Genomic DNA, 21,003 nt, shown 5'->3' with positions numbered 1-21,003 from the left:
GCTGAGCCGCAAATCGGATAATACCCCAATACGGGTACGATCAATGCAACTGGTTGTGACTTCAAGCTTGCTTGAACAAATTCGAGAAGCACAAGATGAAGCTGTAAGGGCAGAAAACTGGAAAAAGGAAAGAATTATCGGCCAAGTTAAGGACCTAGAGGTGGGCAGTCACGGCCTGAAGACTCGCTTTAATAGAATCTGGGTCCCTAACACATGTGGGGTTAAAAAGCTTCTACTCGATGAAGCTCATAAATCCCGTTATTCCATTCACCCGGGAGCAACCAAGATGTATCATGACTTGAAGCAAAATTATTGGTGGCCCGGAATGAAGCGGGACACCGTGAAGTACGTGGAAAAGTGTTTGACATGCTTGCAAGTCAAGGCAGAACACCAAAAACCATATGGTAAACTTCAACCGTTAGAAATTCCGGTTTGGAAATGGGAGCAAATTACAATGGACCTATTGACCAAACTGCCTAAAACAAGTCGTGGTTTTGATGCCATTTGGGTAGTAGTGGATAGGTTAACCAAAAGCGCTCACTTTATTCCCATTCGTGAGACTTATACTTCGGAGAAAATGTCGGAGGTTTATACCAACGAGATCATAGCAAGACATGGAGTACCGATATCCATTGTGTCAGACAGAGATACTCGGTTTACTTCAAAATTCTGGCGTGAATTCCAAGAACAGATGGGAACTAAATTGTTCCTTAGCACTGCTTACCATCCACAAACGGATGGGCAGAGCGAAAGAACAATACAGACATTGGGTGATATGCTACGGGCTTGCATTATCGACTTTGGGGGTAGTTGGGATGTTCATTTACCTTTGGTCGAATTCGCATATAACAATAGCTATCACGCGAGCATTAAAATGGCCCCGTATGAGCTATTATATGGCAGAAAGTGTCGGACCCCGGTATGTTGGGGAGAAGTGGGTCCGCGGGGGCTAGCGCCATTCGATATAATCCGAGCTACAAACGCTAAAATTGATATAGTTCGGGCACACTTGAAAGCGGCTCAAGACCGGCAAAAGGCATACGCAGATAAAAGAAAAAGGCCAATTGAGTTTCAGGTTGGCGACATGGTCATGCTAAAGGTTTCCCCATGGAAGGGTATCATTAGATTCAGAAAAAGGGGGAAGTTAAGCCCGAGATTTATTGGGCCATTTAGAATCACTGAACGGGTCGGTAAAGTGGCTTATCGACTTGAATTACCTGAAGAATTGAGTGGAATTCATAGCACATTCCACGTATCACATCTTCGAAAATGTTTGGCTGACGAAACTGCTCATGTCCACTACGATGACATCGAGGTGGACAACAGCCTCAACTATACGGTAAAACCAATTGCGATTTTAGATCGTAAGGAGAAAAGTTTGAGGAACAAGATAATAAGTCAAGTCAAGGTCAAATGGGAGCACAGAAAAGGGTCAGACACTACATGGGAGTCCGAGGAAGAAATGCGGCGACTCCACCCTACATTATTTGGTATGTAATTCGGTTTCGGGGACGAAACCCTTTTAAGGGGGGTGGACTTGTAACACCCCGAAAATATAAAACTTTATATTAGAATTATATAAAGAATAAATAAATGAGAAATTCACCAACTAAAATTTTAACCTAGTTGGTTAATAGTTGAGAATATACCTATAATAAGAATTAAAAGCCACAAAATAAAATGTTGTCCAAAGTGAAAGGACTTAAGTTGCCAAAGCTTAAAAATCTTGTCACTAAATTAGTAAAACAAAAACCAAACACCCCATTTGGAGGTGTTGGTCGACCAGGAACAAGAGAAGGGGCGATCCCCCACTCCTCAAACCCTAAATCTTGCTTAAGCTCTCAATTGAAGGAGTAAATCTGGTCCAAACGAAAATCCAAGCTTAAAATCGTGATCCTCATCGCAAGAGGATTATAAGGTATGTGAAATTTAATGAAAACCCTTAGCTTGAAATTCTCATGAATTGGGGAAAATCTGAGATTTTAGTTGCATGTTCGTCTTATGACGATTTAGGCATGACTATAGTGTTTAGAGACAAACCCTAGACAAATAGGGGCTGAAATCATGAAGAATTTGATGGAAACTATGATCACCATTGTAGGTGATTAATGGGTTATGTGAATTGGAATAAACACTAGGAAATAGATTGTTAATCTAGTGTAATTTGGTAATTTTGAGATGAATTCAGCAATTAGGAGCTTACAATCATGTAAAATGGTGAATTCATGTGAAATCATGGCTAATTGATAAACTAAAGATGTGATATGTAATTATGTAAAAATTCTGCCTATAAAGTGTTTGTTGAAATGCCTCTATGAAGGCTTAAAACTGAAATTTCAAGTTTAAACGCATAATCATGATATTTAGTGTATTATGCGAATGATGATTTGAAAAGAGAGTTCTAAACATATGGTAATTGAACTCAATAGGAACGGGCGCAGGAGCGTCAAGTGGACAAGCGAGTGCCGAACCACGTCAAAAAGGGTTACTTTGAAGGTATGTAACACGTCTCGTTACATTATGTAAATTTAGATCGTTGTAGTTGTTTATCATATTTCTAGTTAAATTGGATTGGAGCAAAGGCGTTGTCATATTTGAATACTAGTATGAATGACGAATTTAGCTCGTTGGTAGTTGCCAAGAAGGAAGGAAATTTCCGTAGGCAAGCCAAACGGGTCAAACAATCAAGTAAACATGGTCCATATTCCGAATATGATAAATTGATGTATGTAGTGGCTATAGTATGATGCACTAGAAATATTAGACCTTTACTACTTTGATAATGCAGGATGTTGAAACCCGAAAGTTGGAATTTTTGGTTGAAATGCTCAAACCAAACAAAAGCATGAATTCCCAGGTGCTACCGTAAATTACGGTGTCACCGTAATTTACGGTAGGGAATTTTGATTTATGGTGGTTCTCTCCTGTGTTACGGTGTAACCAGGAATCTCCAGCACTCACCGTAATTTACGGTGGTACCGTAAATTACGGTGGAGCCTGGAACACTTTTATATTCTCATTCTTTTAATGGGGTATTAAGCTTTAAAACGTTATCATTCTTAAACATTAAGAACTAACGATCTAATTGTTGATTCTTAGGTAATTAGAAGTCATGGATGGCGATCAAGCGACAAGATAAATGAACCGAACACTCCACTTCGAAGCTTCCGCTATGTTAAATTTGTTAAACAGTGGTTCTTTTGTTGTAATCAAAGTCTTAAACAACAATATTACGTTCTACTTTTGTTCTTAGTAGGCTAACTAGTAAAAGTTTTGAAACTTATGTAAATTTTAACGGCCTTTGGTATAAAATAGATATTTAATTCTAGTATAAAAATAAGGGTGTAACACGAAAGTGACTCTATTCGATGTGCTGATGCGGCAAATGTTCTGTTCGTCTGTTATAACTTCCTTTGGACGGTTCCCAAACGGTAATTTTGATATCCGCTGCTTCCAAATTGGACGTCGACGTTTGATATCCCTGCTGCTAATCTAATGTGCGGCCCATTCAATCTTCAAAGCTGGGCTATTATTTAGATATTTGGGCTTATTATTTAGATATTAATTGGGCTTATTATTGGTTTATATCATCATCACGAGCTTGGCTTATTATTGATTTGTAAAAAAAAAAAAAAAATTTGAGTGGTGCCCTTATAGTTGTTTAGGGTGTCATTTGTATAAAAATCGGAAAAAAAAATTTACACTACTGGTAAAAAGTTGAGTTATAGCCCGTGCTACGCCTGGATATAAGCCATGTCCGCCCCTATATATATATATATATATATGATTCGGTTCAAATGAAAACCACTAAGACTTGTGAGAACGTGAGACCTTTTTGATACCGCGTGAGTTGGGCCAATTTTTTTTACACAAACGTAGATGAAAACATTATAAACACATCTGTAAAAAAGTTAAAAAAAAATTAAGGTTTACGATTTAGCTTTTGGGTTTAGTGTTAAGAGCTTAGGGGTTCTAGTCAGGGTTTGAGGGTTTGGCGAGCTAGTTGCAACATCGCTAGAATGAGTTCCATTAGAGTTTGTTTGACCCGATATCCTATATGTCATAGGCTAAGGACGTTGTGTACCGTGTTATATAATTACACATAATCACTTACTATGTTATATAGTCATGTACATTAAGGTTATATAATCACATATCATGTTATATACCCAAGTATAACCACTTACCAGGTTATATAATTATGTACCATAATGTTATATGAGCATATAATAATAGGTTGTATAATCACGTTTTACAATATACTAAGTTTTCGTGAAAATAAAATAAACGTACGAAACGTACAAATTGAAAGAAAAGTAAAAAAAGTGGCGGTGTCATTTTAGTAATTATCACCAACTTCAAAATTACTCTAGTAGAGTAATTTTGAGCTACTGTAGAGTAATTTTGTAAATGTTCAGGTAGAGTAATTTTGGTCGTGTAGGGTAATTATCTAAATTGTAGGGTAATTATCAAAATTACACTAACCCCCCCCCCCCCACCAAAAAAAAAAAAAAACCTAAAAAAACCTAAACCATTGTAAATGTTCATGTAGAGTAATTTTGGTCGTGTAGAGTAATTATCAAAATTGTAGGGTAATTATCAAAATTACACTAACCCCCCCCCCCCGCCCAAAAAAAAAAAAAACCTAAAAAAACCTAAACCACCCCCAGCGGGTTTTACGTCAAAAGTTCTTCCTCGTTCCGACAAAGAATGTGTTTCCTTATTCATTTTTAGCTTTAAGCTTGGTTCAGATTGGACACTTCCTCACTCGTTCTTTTTTCAAGATCTTTGAGCCTCTTAAGGATGCCGTAGGGATTGTTAATTATCACCGACTTCAAAATTACTCTAGTAGAGTAATTTTGAGCTTCTGTAGAGTAATTTTGTAAATGTTCAGATAGAGTAATTTTGGTCGTGTAGGGTAATTATCAAAGTTACACTAACCCCCCCCCCCCACACCCCCCAAAAACCTAAAAAAACCTAAACCATTATAAATGTTCATGTAGAGTAATTTTGGTCGTGTAGGGTAATTATCAAAATTGTAGGGTAATTATCAAAATTACACTAACCCCCACCACCCCCCACCCCTCAAAAACCTAAACCACCCCCCCCCCTCAAAAAAAAAAAAAAAACCTAACTCCCCCTCCCCAACTAAAAGCTAAAAACTAAACCATAAAGCTAAACCCCATAACTAAATGCTAACAAAATTACTCTACATGACATTTTCCAAAATTCCTCTACAGAAGTCAAAATTACTCTAGTAGAGTAATTTGATAATCACCCTAAATTTCCCAAAATTACTCTACAAATGCTTAAAATTACTCTATAAGACACTTTTTGCTTTTTCCCCAGTTATTTTGAAGTTTGCTCATAATTACCAAAATGACACCGCCACTTTTTGCTTTTTCCCTCATTGCGTACATTTCGTACGTTAATATTATTTTTATTTGATCCTTTATCATATTATATAATGATGTAGCATGTTACATAGTAACGCACATTTTTTAAAGAAATTTCATAATAATATAGAGATTAACCTACTTTTTTAATCGTGATATGATTAGCTCAGTCTCTTATGGTTCGTTACGATGGTACAACACATCAGCTTGCCAAACCAAATGGTTGTCCGATACTTAGTTTGTCCATCTTATATCCGAATTGTATATAAGAATGTCCTTTAGCTTAGGGGAGGAAGGGATGATAACGTCATGGTTGTAAAAGTCGGTAGGCGCTCTCTAGTCGGTCGGTTGAGGAGTTGAGAGTACTCGGCCTAGGCAGAGAGTACTCAGGGAGTACTCGGATATGTTAACTTCTAAAGAAATTAGTTTCTGGAAATTAAATATAGGTCAAATAGCATAAATTTACTAATATTTATAACAAAATATATGAAAATGATATTCATTCTTTAATATTCTTTAATATGATAAGCATAGAAATTATGTTTTATTTTTTTTAAGTCAAACTCGGCCCGAGTTGACCTATTAGATGCGATTCTGACCGAGTTTGATCGATTCCGAGTAATTAGGCGGAGTTGAAGAAAATCGCATCGACAGCCTACCGTGTAGCGACTACTTGATGCGTACTCGGCGTTAGATACCTTGTTTACGATGGATAACGTCAATATGTCATGTTGAGTTAATTAATCCACATCTTAGTTAGTTATTGTCAGAGGCGATGCTTTGAAGGGGCCGGAAGGGGCGCCCGACCCCTCGAACTTTTCGGCCAGTAGTGTTATAAATGTACTTTCGTATAGAAATTTTTGGGTATATATGTTTTCGACCCCCCGGTTCTATAAAATTTTTTGGGTATATACGTTTTCGACCCCCCGTAAAAAATTTCAAGCTTTGCCACTGGTTATTGTACCTTGTTAGGTAGTTAGGGACCCACTTGTATATTTTAGTGTTAGCTACAAATTGACCATTTATATACTATTAATTTAAAACATTGTTGTGCTTTAGTTGTTGTACAATATGCTTTATATTGTGTTTTCATATTTGAAGCATTTATTTTCTTATTGGAAATATGGGTTGTGGATGACTTCATCCCCACCTAAAAAAACTCTAATTATAAATTATAAATTATTTATATACTATTATTTTACAAGTTTGTGTATATATGAGTTGTACATGTGCTTTAGTGGTTTTTTTGTTCAAAATGAAGTTGTTCAAAATTTATATTTATATACGCTTAATTTGTAACATTGATAGGCATTAAAACTTGTATTTTAAGCTTATAAAGTTGGACATTGCTTTATGATAAAACCATGTACTATAGTATTTATTTATATATTATTAATTGGTAACATTGTTAGGTAGGGATGAGCACGGTACTCGTTCGGTACCGGTACTGAAAAACAAGAAAAGTGGTTACCGGTACCGAATACACCGGCCGTAACATGGAGCTCATGTATAATGTTTAGGGGCTGTTTGGTAACTCTTGAATAGTTAAGTGTTGAATCAGTAAGATGTTTGAACTATTAAATACCTAAGCATTATGAGGTCTGAACTATTAAGAGACAATATAATGCTTAACCGTTCAGAGACAAATGTCTGACCAATTCAGATTAGAAGTCTTAACAATTGAGACTTGTTGTTTGTGCGAATTAGGGTTCGAATTCTTAGAGAGAAAAATACGTGTTCTTGATTCGAATTGGTGATTGTTATTGTGATACATACAATATATATATACATGGCAGATTTAGATAATAACTGCCGGAACTTAGGAATAATAAAACTAACATAATAATGTAACCTTAATAATAAAACTATACTATATAACTTATACTTATGAATATATCTAGCTTATAACTATAATCTAATACCCTCCCGTAAGCTAGATCGGTGTAACATGAAGGAGTTCTTTGAAGTGATAGAAATCTTTTGGCTGTAATGCTTTCGTGAATATATCAGCGGCATGATCTTTAGTTGAGCAGAAACTTATTTCTATTTCATCGGTCTTTATAAGATCTCGAATGAAGTGATATTTGACTCTAATGTGCTTGCTCTTACCATGATAGACGGGATCTTTGGCGAGACTGATAGTGGATTTATTGTCACAGAAGATTGTGGGAGGACAATCCATGTTAAACAGCAGATCATTCAAAATTCCTTTAAGCCATAGGGCTTGACATCCGGCCATTGACAATGCGATGTATTCTGCTTCTGTGGATGACAAGGCTACAACCTTTTGCTTCTTTGATTGCCAGGCGATGGCTCCTGATCCCAGGTGAAAAACATAACCGGAAGTGCTCTTGCTATCATCCACGTTACCTGCATAGTCACTATCGCTAAACCCAATCAGTTTTCCTTTGCTTCCCTTTGAATAGGTTATGCCTTCATTAATCGTTCCCTGTATATATCTGAGTACTCGTTTTCCTGCTTCCCAATGACTCTTTTTTTGGTCTATCCATGAACCGACTTAGTTTACTCACAGCAAACATGATGTCTGGACGTGTATTTGTCAAGTACATTAGGCTTCCAACTAGACTCCTATATAAATTTTCATTCACCTCATCTTCCGGATCCTCCTTGGACAACTTCTGACCGTATTCCATTGGTGTTGAGATTGAATTGCAGCACTTCATATTGAATCTTTCAAGTAAGTTCTTTGCATACTTCTGTTGTGATAAACTTATGTTACCATCTTTCTGTTTTACTTCCATTCCTAGGAAATAATGAAGACTCCCAAGATCAGTCATTTCGAATTCCTTCTTCATCGAATTTTTAAATTGATTTATCATATCAAGTGAGTCACTTGCTATGATTAGATCATCAACATAGAGACATATCACCATTCGGGACTTCTCTGATACTTTAATGAACAAAGTGTGTTCATACACACATTTTTTAAATCCATTTGAACGAAAATACTCATCTATCCTGCTGTACGACGCTCTTGGAGCCTGCTTTAAGCCATATAATGCTTTCTTTAAGTGACATACTTTTCGTTCTTCTCCTTTCTTAGCATATCCTTCTGGTTGCATGATGTAGACTTGTTCTTTTAGCTTTCCATTCAAGAAGGCAGTTTTGACATCCATTTGGTGCAAGTACCAACCATAACGTGCTGCTAATGCTAGAATCAGCCTTATTGTATCGAATCTAATCACAGGAGCAAATACATCTTGGTAATCTATTCCATATTTTTGATTATAACCTTTAACCACTAGCCTTGCCTTGTATTTGTCCACATTCCCATATTCGTCATACTTTGTTTTAAATATCCATTTTACCCCGATTGGTTTCTGATTTGGTGGAGGCTCTACTAGTTCCCATGTCTCGTTTCTTTGTATTGATTCTATTTCTCTATCCATTTCTTCCCTCCACTTTACATCTTTTACGACTTCACCATAGTTAGTTGGATCTGCATCTGCATACAGTACGAAGTTGGCTACATCACTTGAGTCGGATTGAACATTTTTGTATAGTTGATCAACTTGAGCTTGCGTCATGGGTTGAGTTTCTTGATATATTTCAGTTATGACACGAGTTCTAAGCTCTTCATTTTCTGAAGTAACGGATGATGCTTCGTCTTCTGACCTTTCATCTTGCATGTTTTCGTTTTCATTGTGTGTCTCACTTCCATCTTGATTATTGTTTTGTAAATTAATATCCTGAACTTGATCTTCAGCCTCGACCTCTCGGGCTGCAGGTTCCATTTCTTGGTCATCTTCATTCCCACAGTTCATTTGAATGTTTCTGTCATTCTCATCAGTGTTGAATGTCTCCCAATCTTGGCCTTCATTGAAAGTGACGTCTCTACTTATAATAGTTTTATTTGTTATTGGATTGTAAAGTTTGTAGGCTTTACTATTCTCACTATATCCGATAAATATTGTTTTTTCCACCTTGTCATCAAGCTTTCAACGATGTTGTTTCGGTATGTGTGAATATGCTACGCTTCCAAATGTTCGAAGATGATCTACACTCGGTTTTCTTCCACTCCACACTTCATAAGGTGTTATGTCTTGTACACTCTTTGTGGTCGATCGATTCAGAAGATATGTTGCACATGCCACTGCCTCTGCCCAGTAAGAATGTGGAAGTTTCTTCGTTTTTAACATGCTTCGACTTAGTTCCATTAGGGTTCTATTTTTCCGCTCCGCCACTCCATTTTGTTGAGGTGTATAGCTTGTTGTTAACTGATGATGTATACCATTATCCTTAAGGAATCTTTGAAAGTCGTGACTGCAGTATTCTCCACCTCTATCCGTGCGTATTCCCTTTACTTTGTGATCCACTTGATTTTCTACAAGCTTCTTAAAGATTTTGAACTTTGCTAGAGCTTCCGACTTCAGTTTCAGAAAATAAACCCATGTCTTCCTCGAGAAATCATCAATAAATGTTATAAAATATCTGCATCCACCTATGGAATTGGTTCTCATAGGTCCGCATATGTCGGAGTGAATCAATTGAAGAGGTTGTGATGCTCGCCATTTTGCTTGTTTAGGAAATGGTTTCCTTGTGTGTTTTCCAAACAAGCAGCCTTCACACATATTATGTGAAACATTCGATATTTTCGGTAGACCTTTGACAATATTGTTCTTTCCCATACTATGTAGTGTCTCGAAATTAATGTGACCATATCTCCTATGCCATAACACAGAAACATCTTGTATTATCATACTACAGGCCCTTGGTGTAACATCGTGTTTTAGATTCAAAGGAAACATTTTATTTCCTGTCATTTGAACCGTTCCTATGCACATCCCTTTCGGATCTTTGATTGTACATTCCTGATGTTGGAACCTCACTTCATATCCCTTTTGCACTAATTGGCCGACACTTAGAAGGTTGTGTTTTAAACCTTCAACATAGAATACGTTTGGCACCTTCTTCTCTACACCTTTGACTTTGATTGACACATCTCCACACCCTAATACTTCGAGCTTCTTATTATCTCCTGTCTTCACTTCTCTTTTCTCGGAATCATCTAATGTAATGAACAGATCTTTGTTCCCGGTCATATGATTGCTACATCCGCTGTCTAAATACCAGCAATCCTCTTTTGTTATTTCCTCCACATTAAATATCATAAACATGGTCTCATCATCTCCGTCATTCTCATCTTCATGTATGAGAACATTGTTGTTCTTTACATTCTCTTCTCTCCGGTTACAAAATCTCGCTGTGTGTCCTAATTTTTGACAGTTATAACAACGGATCTGTCCGTTGTACCTTCCTTTTCCCCTGCTTCTTCCTCTTCCGGCATAATCAGATCGAGTTTGTCTTGACCGATCCCGACTTTGAACTTGAAATGCTTGTTCCACCGGTGAATCATCATATTGTCTTAATCGCAATTCATGTGACTGCAGTATGCCGAGCAATTCTTCTGTTGTAATCAAATTTAGATCTTTGGATTCCTCTATTGCCACAACCACTGATTCATATTTTCGGGTAAGACTTCGAAGAATCTTTTCGATAATTCGCAGTTCTAGGACTTCTTCTTCGTTCAGTCTTAATTGATTTACTATCACAGTTGTTCTATTTATATATTCCTCTATTGATTCACTATCTTTCATTCGTAAAGAATCGAATTCACATCGTAAAGTTTGAAGCCTTACCGTTTTAACCCTGCGTTCTCCTCTGTATGCTTTGTGAAGGATGTTCCATGCCTCCTTAGCCCTTTTACTGACTGCTATTCGTTCGAAAACGATTTCATTAACAGACTGGAAGATTATGTGTAGAGCCTTCTTGTCCTTTTTTACCTTTTCTTTGTAGATGTTTTGATCGTTTTCGGAGGCGTTGGCGGCGATCTCATTGTATCCTTCTTCTATAATTTCCCACAGATCTTGCGATTCCAGTAGAACTTTCATTTGTATGTGCCAGTGATAATAGTTTTGCCCAAAAAGTTTCGGAATTTGAGTTTGAACGCCAGTGTTCGATGTTGCCATGATAATGATTTGCAGTGATTATGAATTGATTATTTCAGATTTGAATGATATAATGGATGGATCGTTATATGTGGCTCTGATACCACTTTGTTGTTTGTGCGAATTAGGGTTCGAATTCTTAGAGAGAAAAATACGTGTTCTTGATTCGAATTGGTGATTGTTATTGTGATACATACAATATATATATACATGGCAGGTTTAGATAATAACTGCCGGAACTTAGGAATAATAAAACTAACATAATAATGTAACCTTAATAATAAAACTATACTATATAACTTATACTTATGAATATATCTAGCTTATAACTATAATCTAATAAGACTTAGTATAATAATTAATCATTCAGATGCAAATGTCTGAACCATTTAGATGCAAATGTCTGAAATTTACTCACGAAACAAACAGTATGAATCAATAAGTGTTGAACAAGTAAGAGGTCTGTCTGAACCATTTAGACCCTCATTAAGAGGTAAACAAACAACCCCTTAATTATTAACTAACCCATGCCGGCTGAATTTGTAAGCCCCGCCCGCAATGCGACGGGGTCTTACATCTAGTTGTTCTCAATTGTAATTCATGGGAAGGAGAAATAAAGAATATTTTTTGTACTTTCCGATTTCATTCTCCTTGATGCAAATGGAAATTGTATGCTAAAGTAACATAAAATTTATACTCGAAATTATATTAATATATGCTTAACAATAATTTGAGGTTCAACTTTTGCTTTTGAACAGAACTTTGATGGGGCAGGATCTTCCGGGTGTTCTCCCACCATCCCTGGCAAAGTTACCCTCAATAGAGAACATGTGAGAATACCATTTGTACCAAAATTTGAGTTTAAAATACTTTTTTTCGGGCCACGGACCGTGCAACATGCCATAATCATGATCAAATCGGATGTTTCTTGCAGTAATTTGGCTCGTAATTACCTAAATGGCAGCATACCTAGTGAGTGGGCATCAACTAAGCTGGAATTCATGTAAGCTATTTGAATCTCAGATTATTAATGATTATGTTACATACCAAACGAACTCAATCTAAAAGACTAGTCTGATGGGTGAGAGATCTCATTTGGTTTATAAACCCCACATCAGTTGCCCCTACAACCGTGTGAGACAAGTCTCATACCTTGCAATGGTATTAGCCGATAACAATCGACCCTCCTTAAGGGCTAACGTCCTCGTTGGTCACGGTTGGCTCTCTCCAAGCCACAACTTCGAGTTCTGGCTCTGATACCAATGTTACATAGCAAACAGGAGAATTAAACCAAAAATCTAGTCTAGTCGGTGTATTTGGTATATAAACCCCATATCAGTTGCCCATACAACCGATGTGGGACAAGTTACATACCTTGCAATGGTATTGGTCCATAACAGATTAATTTAGCTCCAGTTTATTACTTACATCTATTTGATATCTCAGATTATTAATGATCAATAGTAACTGTAATCTAGATCTCTTTCGGGTAATCGGCTGTCAGGAAGCATTCCTATATTTTTAGGCAATATGACTACGCTTACATACTTGTACACACTCTCTCTCTCTCTCTCTCTCTTATGTGTTCAATAATATTACATCCTTTATGTTGTTTTGGTTTAATGGATAACTGAATACCAGGGGTCTAGAGAACAACATGTTTTCAGGAAAAGTTCCTGCTGAGCTTGGGAAACTAATAAATTTGAATCATCTGTAAGACCTTCTTTGTACACTTATGCTATATGGACTACTATATTTATTGCTTATACATAGTTCTTGTATATGGTGATTGGTACACGTTTATCATAACCGCTTATTCTCAAACCACAGGGTCCTGACTGCTAATAATCTCACGGGTGAACTGCCAATGCAACTTAATAGTCTGACAAACTTGACAGAACTGTATGCACACTACACCCTTCCAAACTCACATTTTAATCAGTTTCATATTGTGTTACACCAGCCAGCTGGTAAAATAATACATACATAAATACACCCATACATATTGATCCCATTTGTTGGATGATATTCTAAATTAGTTATCACCACTATTTTTCACCTTTGTGCAGCCGCCTGGACAGCAACAACTTCAGTGGCAAAATCCCAAACCTTGGAAGTTGCACGCGACTAAATATGTTGTAAGTCTTAGTTCCTCACTGTTGTATCATCAACCCGTGTCTCTATTGGAATAAGCAGTAGGATTAAACACAAAATATATATAACACAGTTCAGCTCTTTTCTTTATTACTTAACATTAACTAATAAACAAGTACATTAACCCTATATTTATACTAAGCCTATACGAATCATATTCTAACTCAAACCTAGTTATACCAATAAATAAACTCATCCGATACACTTACTAAATCAATCTAAACATTTAAGCTTCAAACAAATTAACCAAACCTTTTTTTAAACCCCTTAAAATTTATCTTGAACCCTTGTTTTAGGAACCAAATTTGATTAATACTATCATTCCCCCTCTTAACGTGTTCCTCCTAGGCCTTGCATTCCATGTAACGCCCACCTCTCTTTTTCATTGGCCTCTCGAAATGACCACTCTTGATTTTTGGCCTGAATCACATGGGTCCGGTATTCCGGTTACCAGTTGAATCACACATATTCTTTTTCCACCATAAAGATTTTCATGATTGCCAGAAAAAAAAAATCACAAGCGTAATTAAGATTCAATATTTGTGTTAATGTGATCTTGTTCAATCAATTTGTCCTTTGATCTCCAACACTCTTTAAATGTATGATAATTTTATTCGTATTATTAAGGTTTTTTTATTGAAAAAGTTACCGAGTATATATTTTATTTATCATCACCTTTCTTGCCTTCAGCATTAATTTGATCTTCTAATATTATTAGGGAGATGCAAGGTAGTGGGCTGGAAGGACCAATACCAGAAAGCATTTCCCTTTTGAAAAATTTGTTTCAACTGTAAGTTAGACACACCATTTTCATCTCTTCCTATTCACGCACCAAGTACTAGCTGATCAAGATGTACTCATGTAACCCATTGTTAGAGCGATATCTGATTTGAAAGGAGAAGGATCACTGTTTCCAAATCTAAGTAGCATGACAGGCATGAAAAAATTGTAAGTAATTGTGGGGTATAGAAATAATTATTAAATTATAATACTGCTTGTTTTATCTACAAGAATTTTGGTGGATGTTACAGGATGTTGAGAGGATGTAATCTACATGGGAAGATTCCTAATTACATATCACAAATGTCCCAGTTGCAGTATCTGTAATAACATAAACTTCTCCCTCTTCCATCCTTTGATCTCAATCCATTAAAAGCACTCGTAATAGTGTTTGTATACATTTCCAGAAATATTTTTTTTATCCATATTCGTATAATTACACAGAGATCTCAGCTTTAACAATTTGGGTGGAGAAATACCAGACTTAAGTGGACTAAAAGAAGTGAAAAAAATGTAATAAATATAAGCTTTTACTTTATTTCTGCATATTTTTAGCTCTTCCACTATAAATATCATCCTATTGTTCATTACAAATTGTAAAAAGTGTATATGGTGAAATGACTAGGTATCTCACTGGTAACATCCTTAACGGTAGCGTACCTGGATGGCTGACAAAAGTTGATAGTAATCGGTATGGTTTATCAAGCTTCCTTAAACCTTATTGTTGCTTTTAATTTGAAATTTGAAAATATTTTCTAGGATCTATTTTATATTCGATGATTGTGTTGGTAATGTAGTGAAGTAGATCTTTCTTACAACAACTTCACTGAAACTTCTGTACCTAAAGATTGTCCTGAATCGCTGTAAGTTTTCAACATCCATATGTTCCATTCTTTTCCAAAAAAAAAAAAAAAAAAAAAAAAAACCCTTGAAATAGAAACCTACCTCCTCTTCATTTTCTAGGAACTTATTCAGAAGCTACTCTAGCAGTAAGAACTCGTAAGTTTATTGTGTTTTTCTATATCAATAAACAGCAATGTCACAGTAAATTAAGGCACCAAGTTTACATGTTGAATTTAATGCAGAGACCTTGGGAGGTGCCTTGACCAGTTTCCTTGCTCAAAAGGTGAGCGGCATGCTTTCGTGTGATTTTGAATTTCCTTCTTACAAGAATGCAAAAGCTAAATCTGTTGGAGATCAAGGCTACTTTGTAGGAGGTGATTCTTGAATAAGGGTAGTCAAATACCTGAGATAATATGGTTAGTAGCTATAGCTCAATTAACATTGGAGGGTTCGTAAAATTTTGGTTTGAGACCATAGGTCTCAAATTTAAATCCGATCGGTTTTACCGCAATGGCCCTTTGGGCGCAGGTATTCCGTAGAACTTGAGATAGTGGGCTTGGCTACTCGACGACGTCTGCGATTACCCCGAGCAACCGGGCTTTTATTCGTAAAAAAATGCACTTCATTCTTCATTTGAATGGAAAAAACACTGGAAATAGATAAATATCCTTTTATAGATACTATACAACAACCACACATTATCTGATAAGATCACAATTGTGTGTATATAGGGTAAGAATCCGTTAAGAAACCACCTTTTATTGCGAGAATCATGAGAACACAACAAAACTACTTTAAAAAGCTTAGAAAAACACACAATTTTTTTTATTTTTCATTAAAAATCGCAACATATTATTTATAAAAAAATATATATTTTTTTTTGTAAAAAGTCGTGATTTAAATGTTACAAAAAAAATGTTTTTAGCATTTATTCTGAGGTTTATCTTTAAGATTTAGTTTTTAGCATTTAGATTAGGTGAGGGTTTTAGGTTTGTTGGGGGTGAGGATGGGGAGGGTAGGGTTTTTTTTTTTTTGGAGGGGGGGGGGGTTAGTTTTTTTTTAGGTTTTTGGGGTTTTATTTTGTAAGGTAGTTATTTTTTTTTCTTTTTCGGGTGGGGGATATTTAGATTTTTAGGTTATGGTGGGGTGGGGGTGGGTGTTTAGGTGGTGGTTGGGTGGGGTGGATTTATTTTGCTTGTATTCATATTGGTATTCGTGGTTCTTCCGATAAAGGTGGTTCTCTCATGAATCTTAGTTTACATTTTGTATCCCTCTAAATTAGCTAACTAGTGTGTGTGTGTGTGTGTGTGTGTGTATATATATGAGTAAATTACTTTTTGAGTCTCTGTGTTTTAATGGTTTTAACCACTTGACTCAAAAAAAAAGTTTAACGCTCTGAGTCCCTAACCACTCATTTTATAACATTTTGAGTCCAACTTTTTAACACTTGTACTTTTGATTTTGGACTCAAGTGGTTAAAACCACTAAAATACAGGGACCCAAAACGTTATAAAATGAACGGTTAGGGACTCTGGGCGTTATAATTTTTTATTTTGAGCTCAAGTGGTTAAAACCATTAAAACATAGGGACTCAAAAAGTAATTTACTATATATATATATATATATATATATATATATATATATATAGTGAAAGTGTATTGTACAATTTCGCTTAACGTACGCTGTGAAAATTTAACATGCGTGATTAGGTTTTTTACCCATGCGTGATTTCTGATTTTATATATGCGTGGTTATGTTCATGCGTGATTATGGGTTTCAACATGCGTGATTATGGTTTTCAACATGCGTGATTAGGGTTTTTGAGTTTTATAACGTGCGTAATTTCATCTCGTACACATTGTACCTTAAGGAATATTGACGTTAACCAACCCCTATATATATGTGTGTGTTTGTGCGCGCGCGCTCGTATGTGAAGGATAAACAAAAACCCACTTGACTTGAAAAAACTCAAGAAATATTTGTAAAACCCTATCTAAAATTTGTATTTTTTTCTAAAAAATAGAGAATGTAACATACATGTATTTGAACATTTTTGTAAAAAAAAAACAAAAAAACGTTGAGTTGTTTTTTTTAAATGTTAAAAATTTTAATGTTACATAATATATATGTATAAAAAATGTAACATATTGAACAATTAAAAAAAGTCCGCGTTTTTTACATTTTTTATAAAAATGTTTAAATATATTTATATTACCTTCCTAGTTTTTTTAGAAAAAATAAAAATATTACATAACGTTTTCTTGAGTTTTTTCAACTCAAGTGAATATTCTTTCTATACTTAATCTATAAATTAGTTAGGTAAAAAAAGAGGAGCTCATGTACTTAAATTTTTACTTGTAGAGAGAAAAAAATTAGATAAATTACGATTTGTGTAGGATAAATTTCAATGTGTAGAATAATTTTTGAAATGTTGGATAAACTTTGATGTGTGTAGGAAAAACAATTAGTGTGGAGGATGTTAGTTTTTATAACTAAGTAAGTCAACCATAATAATAAATGAGACCAAAGAAAAATTATTTACTATTTTACAATCGTACCCCATGTTTTTTTCTTCTTAATTAGTTTTTCTTCAAAAATGATCCTCCCCTATCTATATCTATATATGTGGAGAGTTCAAATGAAAAGAAATTTTTTGTAAAAAGAAAAAAATAAGAAATTTCAACAAAAAAGAATTCTTTATTTTACTTCATTTAGTATAAGCATTTAATCTTACTATAAGGGTACATTGGTAAACCTTCATAGATTATTAATTTGTAGTTTTCCTCTTTAATAGCTAACTAAATTAAAAAATTTGTAACTTATCTTCAAAATATATATTTTTTTCAAAAAAAAAAATAATAATTTAGAGTGTAGGATAAATTACGAGGTGTATAGGATAAATTACGAGTCGTGTAGGATAAATTTCAACATGTGTAGGATAAAGTTCGGAATGTGTAGGATAACTTTTGATGTGTGTAGGCAAAAAAATTAGTGTGGTTGATGATGGTTTTTTTGACTAATTAATTACTCAAAAATGATAATAAATGAGATTAGTGAATAACTATTTAGTATTGTACAATTGTAAAATTTGTTTTTTTTTTTCTTCTCAATTATTTTTTTTCTCAAATGAACCTTCCCCGTCTATATATACATACAATAGAAGGTTAAAATGAATAGAATTTATTTTGTAAGAATAGAATGAATAAATTGAAAAACAATAGAAAATTTTCATTTAATATGCGTATTTAATGTTATTGTAAGTGCATTTAGGTAAATTATTAATTTTAATTAATTTCTTGTATTCCCCTAAATTATCTAACAAATTAAACTTGAAACATATTTTAAAAATATACTCTTTCAAGACTAACTAATTTATGGTGAATGACATGTTTCGATATGTGTAGGATAAAGTGTAAAATGGATTTGGATATGTTTAGGATATATGTATGATAAATTTCGATGAGACATGTCAGACAAATTTTGAAATATGTAGGATAAAATGTTTTGCCTAACTAACGAAAGAGAAAATAATTAATAGGTGGTTATATATTTTTTATTGTTTTATCATTATGCTCTTTATTCTTTTTCTTCTTACATAAATATTCTTTTGAGTTAATTACTGTTTTCGTCCCTGTGGTTTGTCAAAAATCACTATTTCAGTCTATTAGTTTAAAAATTGCGATTTCAGTCCCTGTGGTTTCATTTTCGTAACCATTTCAGTCCATCTCGTAACCATTTCAGCCCCTGTACTACAGAATAAATGGACTGATATGGTTACGCAAGTGAAACCATAGGGACTAAAATGGTTACGAAAGTGAAACCACAGGGACTGAAATCGTAAGTTTTAAACTAATGGACTGAAATGGTGATTTTTGACAAACCACAGGGACGAAAATAGTAATTAACTCTATTCTTTTCAAATGATCATTTCCATATATATGTGTATGTGTGTATGGTAGGATCTTAAGAGAAATACATGGTAATTGAATACCGTGGGAACCATTCTGAATCCTAAGAGAAACACGTGGTATTATGAGAATAATGGTAATGTGTAGTCCATTATTTTTCTTGAGGTTCATAACTACCCTATTGATTCTCACACGATCCTAACCCTATATGTGGGTGTATATATAAGTGTCATAATTATTATACATTTTTAGAAACAAATAGTAAGGGAAACACTAATCCCTTTTTTGTTTGTATTTCATATGTTTAGCTTACAATTCAGTTCATATCAATTGTGGTGGGTGGGAATTTACCAACGGAGACAAGATTTACGAAGCAGATCAAGAACCATCCGGAGCTGCAAGATTTTTTCCTTCGAATGATCACTGGGGGATTAGTAACACTGGAAGCTTATGGAACACTAATGATACTCGAGAGTATATCGCAAATAATGTATCTACACTCACAATGAACGACTCACAACTTTACACTGAAGCACGCCACTCTCCATTGTCACTCACTTACTATGGTCGTTGCTTAGTAAATGGAAATTATTCGGTCACCCTACATTTTGCAGAGATAATTTTCAGAGATAATCGGTCTTATCATGGTCTTGGAAGACGTGCTTTTGATGTTTTTGCCCAGGTTATACTTCATTCTAGTATATTTTAATTTGGTTGAACGACAAATTAACGTACTTCTAAATTCTCATATACATGTGCCCTATAAGAGTTTAACCTTCCACCTCTTACACAGAGATGAGGCACCTTACAACCACACCACATCCTTTGTGAACTATATTTTCATTTTTTGGAACAGAAAACTTTCCTTTAATTGTCTTTAAACATTTTTTTTAAAAGTAGGGGTTTAAGTTAAAGATGTGTACTATTAAGAGGCATGAAGGTTTTTAGGTGAATATAAGTAGTCCATAGATCATGCGAGTTTCAGAGTTGTTGCAAAACTGCACCACCATGGACAACGGACTTAGCATAGTCTGACAAAGGGAACCATATCTTTTTAGATGAAGTTCGTCATCACCTTCAGCGGATAGGCACGTCTCACATCCTTTCGGCAGATTAGGCTAAGTATGCCATCCATGATGGTGGAGGTTTGCAACAACTCTCAAACTCGTCGGATGTTCCCTCAAGTCCGCTAATTATGACGGTGGACTACCACCATCTGCTTACAGACCCCATGTCTTCTAAAACCACTCATCTTAAACCTAAGATGCCTAATAGGTAAGGGTTCCTCTCCAAAGAGTCAAATTCCAAAGAACGCTAAGAAGTCATAGAAATTGGACATGTGACAATCGTTAAATTTAAGGGAGGAGGGTATAAGAGTAATTCAATTAATTAGCCAAATATGGAAAAAACACTATGTAACTAGAAAACAAACCACCATGTAATTTTCTTAGCCTACAAAACAAAATATTATGTACCCTTTGTTAACTACAAAATCAAACACCATATATATGTTACAAATAAAACACCGCATAATGAACACGTTGTTAGTTGCAAAATAAAACACTATGTACATGAGACTATGTAAAAACACCATGTACTTTTTTAACCTACAAACAAAACACCGTATATCTCCTGCTTCAAATAAAACATCACATAATTAACACTTGTTACTTGCAAAATAAAACACCATGACGCTGTTATAACTAAAACACCACTGTATATAAATATCACCAAAACACCATGGACTAAAAACACCAAAATAAAACACCATGTCCCTGTATAACAAAAACACCCGGTGTGTTTGTGTGTGTGTTTGTGTGTGTGTGTGTGTGTATATATATATATATATATATTTGTGAACATCACCAAAACACCATGGACTAAAAACACATATTGAAACGTAATTATATTTTGCATATATATAATAATATGGTACTCATATTAAAGATAAAA

The 21,003-nt window shown here is 34.9% G+C and overlaps 1 protein-coding gene across 1 annotated transcript in view; it reads left to right on the top strand.

Annotated features, from left to right (window-relative positions):
- The window catches only part of LOC110919878 (probable leucine-rich repeat receptor-like serine/threonine-protein kinase At3g14840), a 28,867-nt gene extending 13,374 nt beyond the window's left edge, over positions 1-15,493 (top strand). The window contains exons 3-15 of the mRNA XM_035985318.1: positions 12,124-12,195; positions 12,300-12,368; positions 12,844-12,915; positions 13,007-13,078; positions 13,196-13,267; positions 13,435-13,503; positions 14,238-14,309; positions 14,396-14,467; positions 14,551-14,812; positions 14,925-14,990; positions 15,097-15,162; positions 15,263-15,298; positions 15,385-15,493. Coding sequence (XP_035841211.1) covers positions 12,124-12,195; positions 12,300-12,368; positions 12,844-12,915; positions 13,007-13,078; positions 13,196-13,267; positions 13,435-13,503; positions 14,238-14,309; positions 14,396-14,467; positions 14,551-14,626 — 646 coding nt within the window. The 3' untranslated portion in view covers positions 14,627-14,812; positions 14,925-14,990; positions 15,097-15,162; positions 15,263-15,298; positions 15,385-15,493. The remainder of the gene's footprint in view (positions 1-12,123; positions 12,196-12,299; positions 12,369-12,843; positions 12,916-13,006; positions 13,079-13,195; positions 13,268-13,434; positions 13,504-14,237; positions 14,310-14,395; positions 14,468-14,550; positions 14,813-14,924; positions 14,991-15,096; positions 15,163-15,262; positions 15,299-15,384) is intronic.
- Positions 15,494-21,003: the final 5,510 nt, after the last annotated feature.

This window comes from Helianthus annuus, chromosome 16, assembly GCF_002127325.2.
Source record: "Helianthus annuus cultivar XRQ/B chromosome 16, HanXRQr2.0-SUNRISE, whole genome shotgun sequence".
Taxonomy (NCBI): domain Eukaryota; kingdom Viridiplantae; phylum Streptophyta; class Magnoliopsida; order Asterales; family Asteraceae; genus Helianthus; species Helianthus annuus.
Note: the sequence above shows the minus strand (reverse complement) of the source record. Positions and strands in the feature narration are given on the sequence as shown.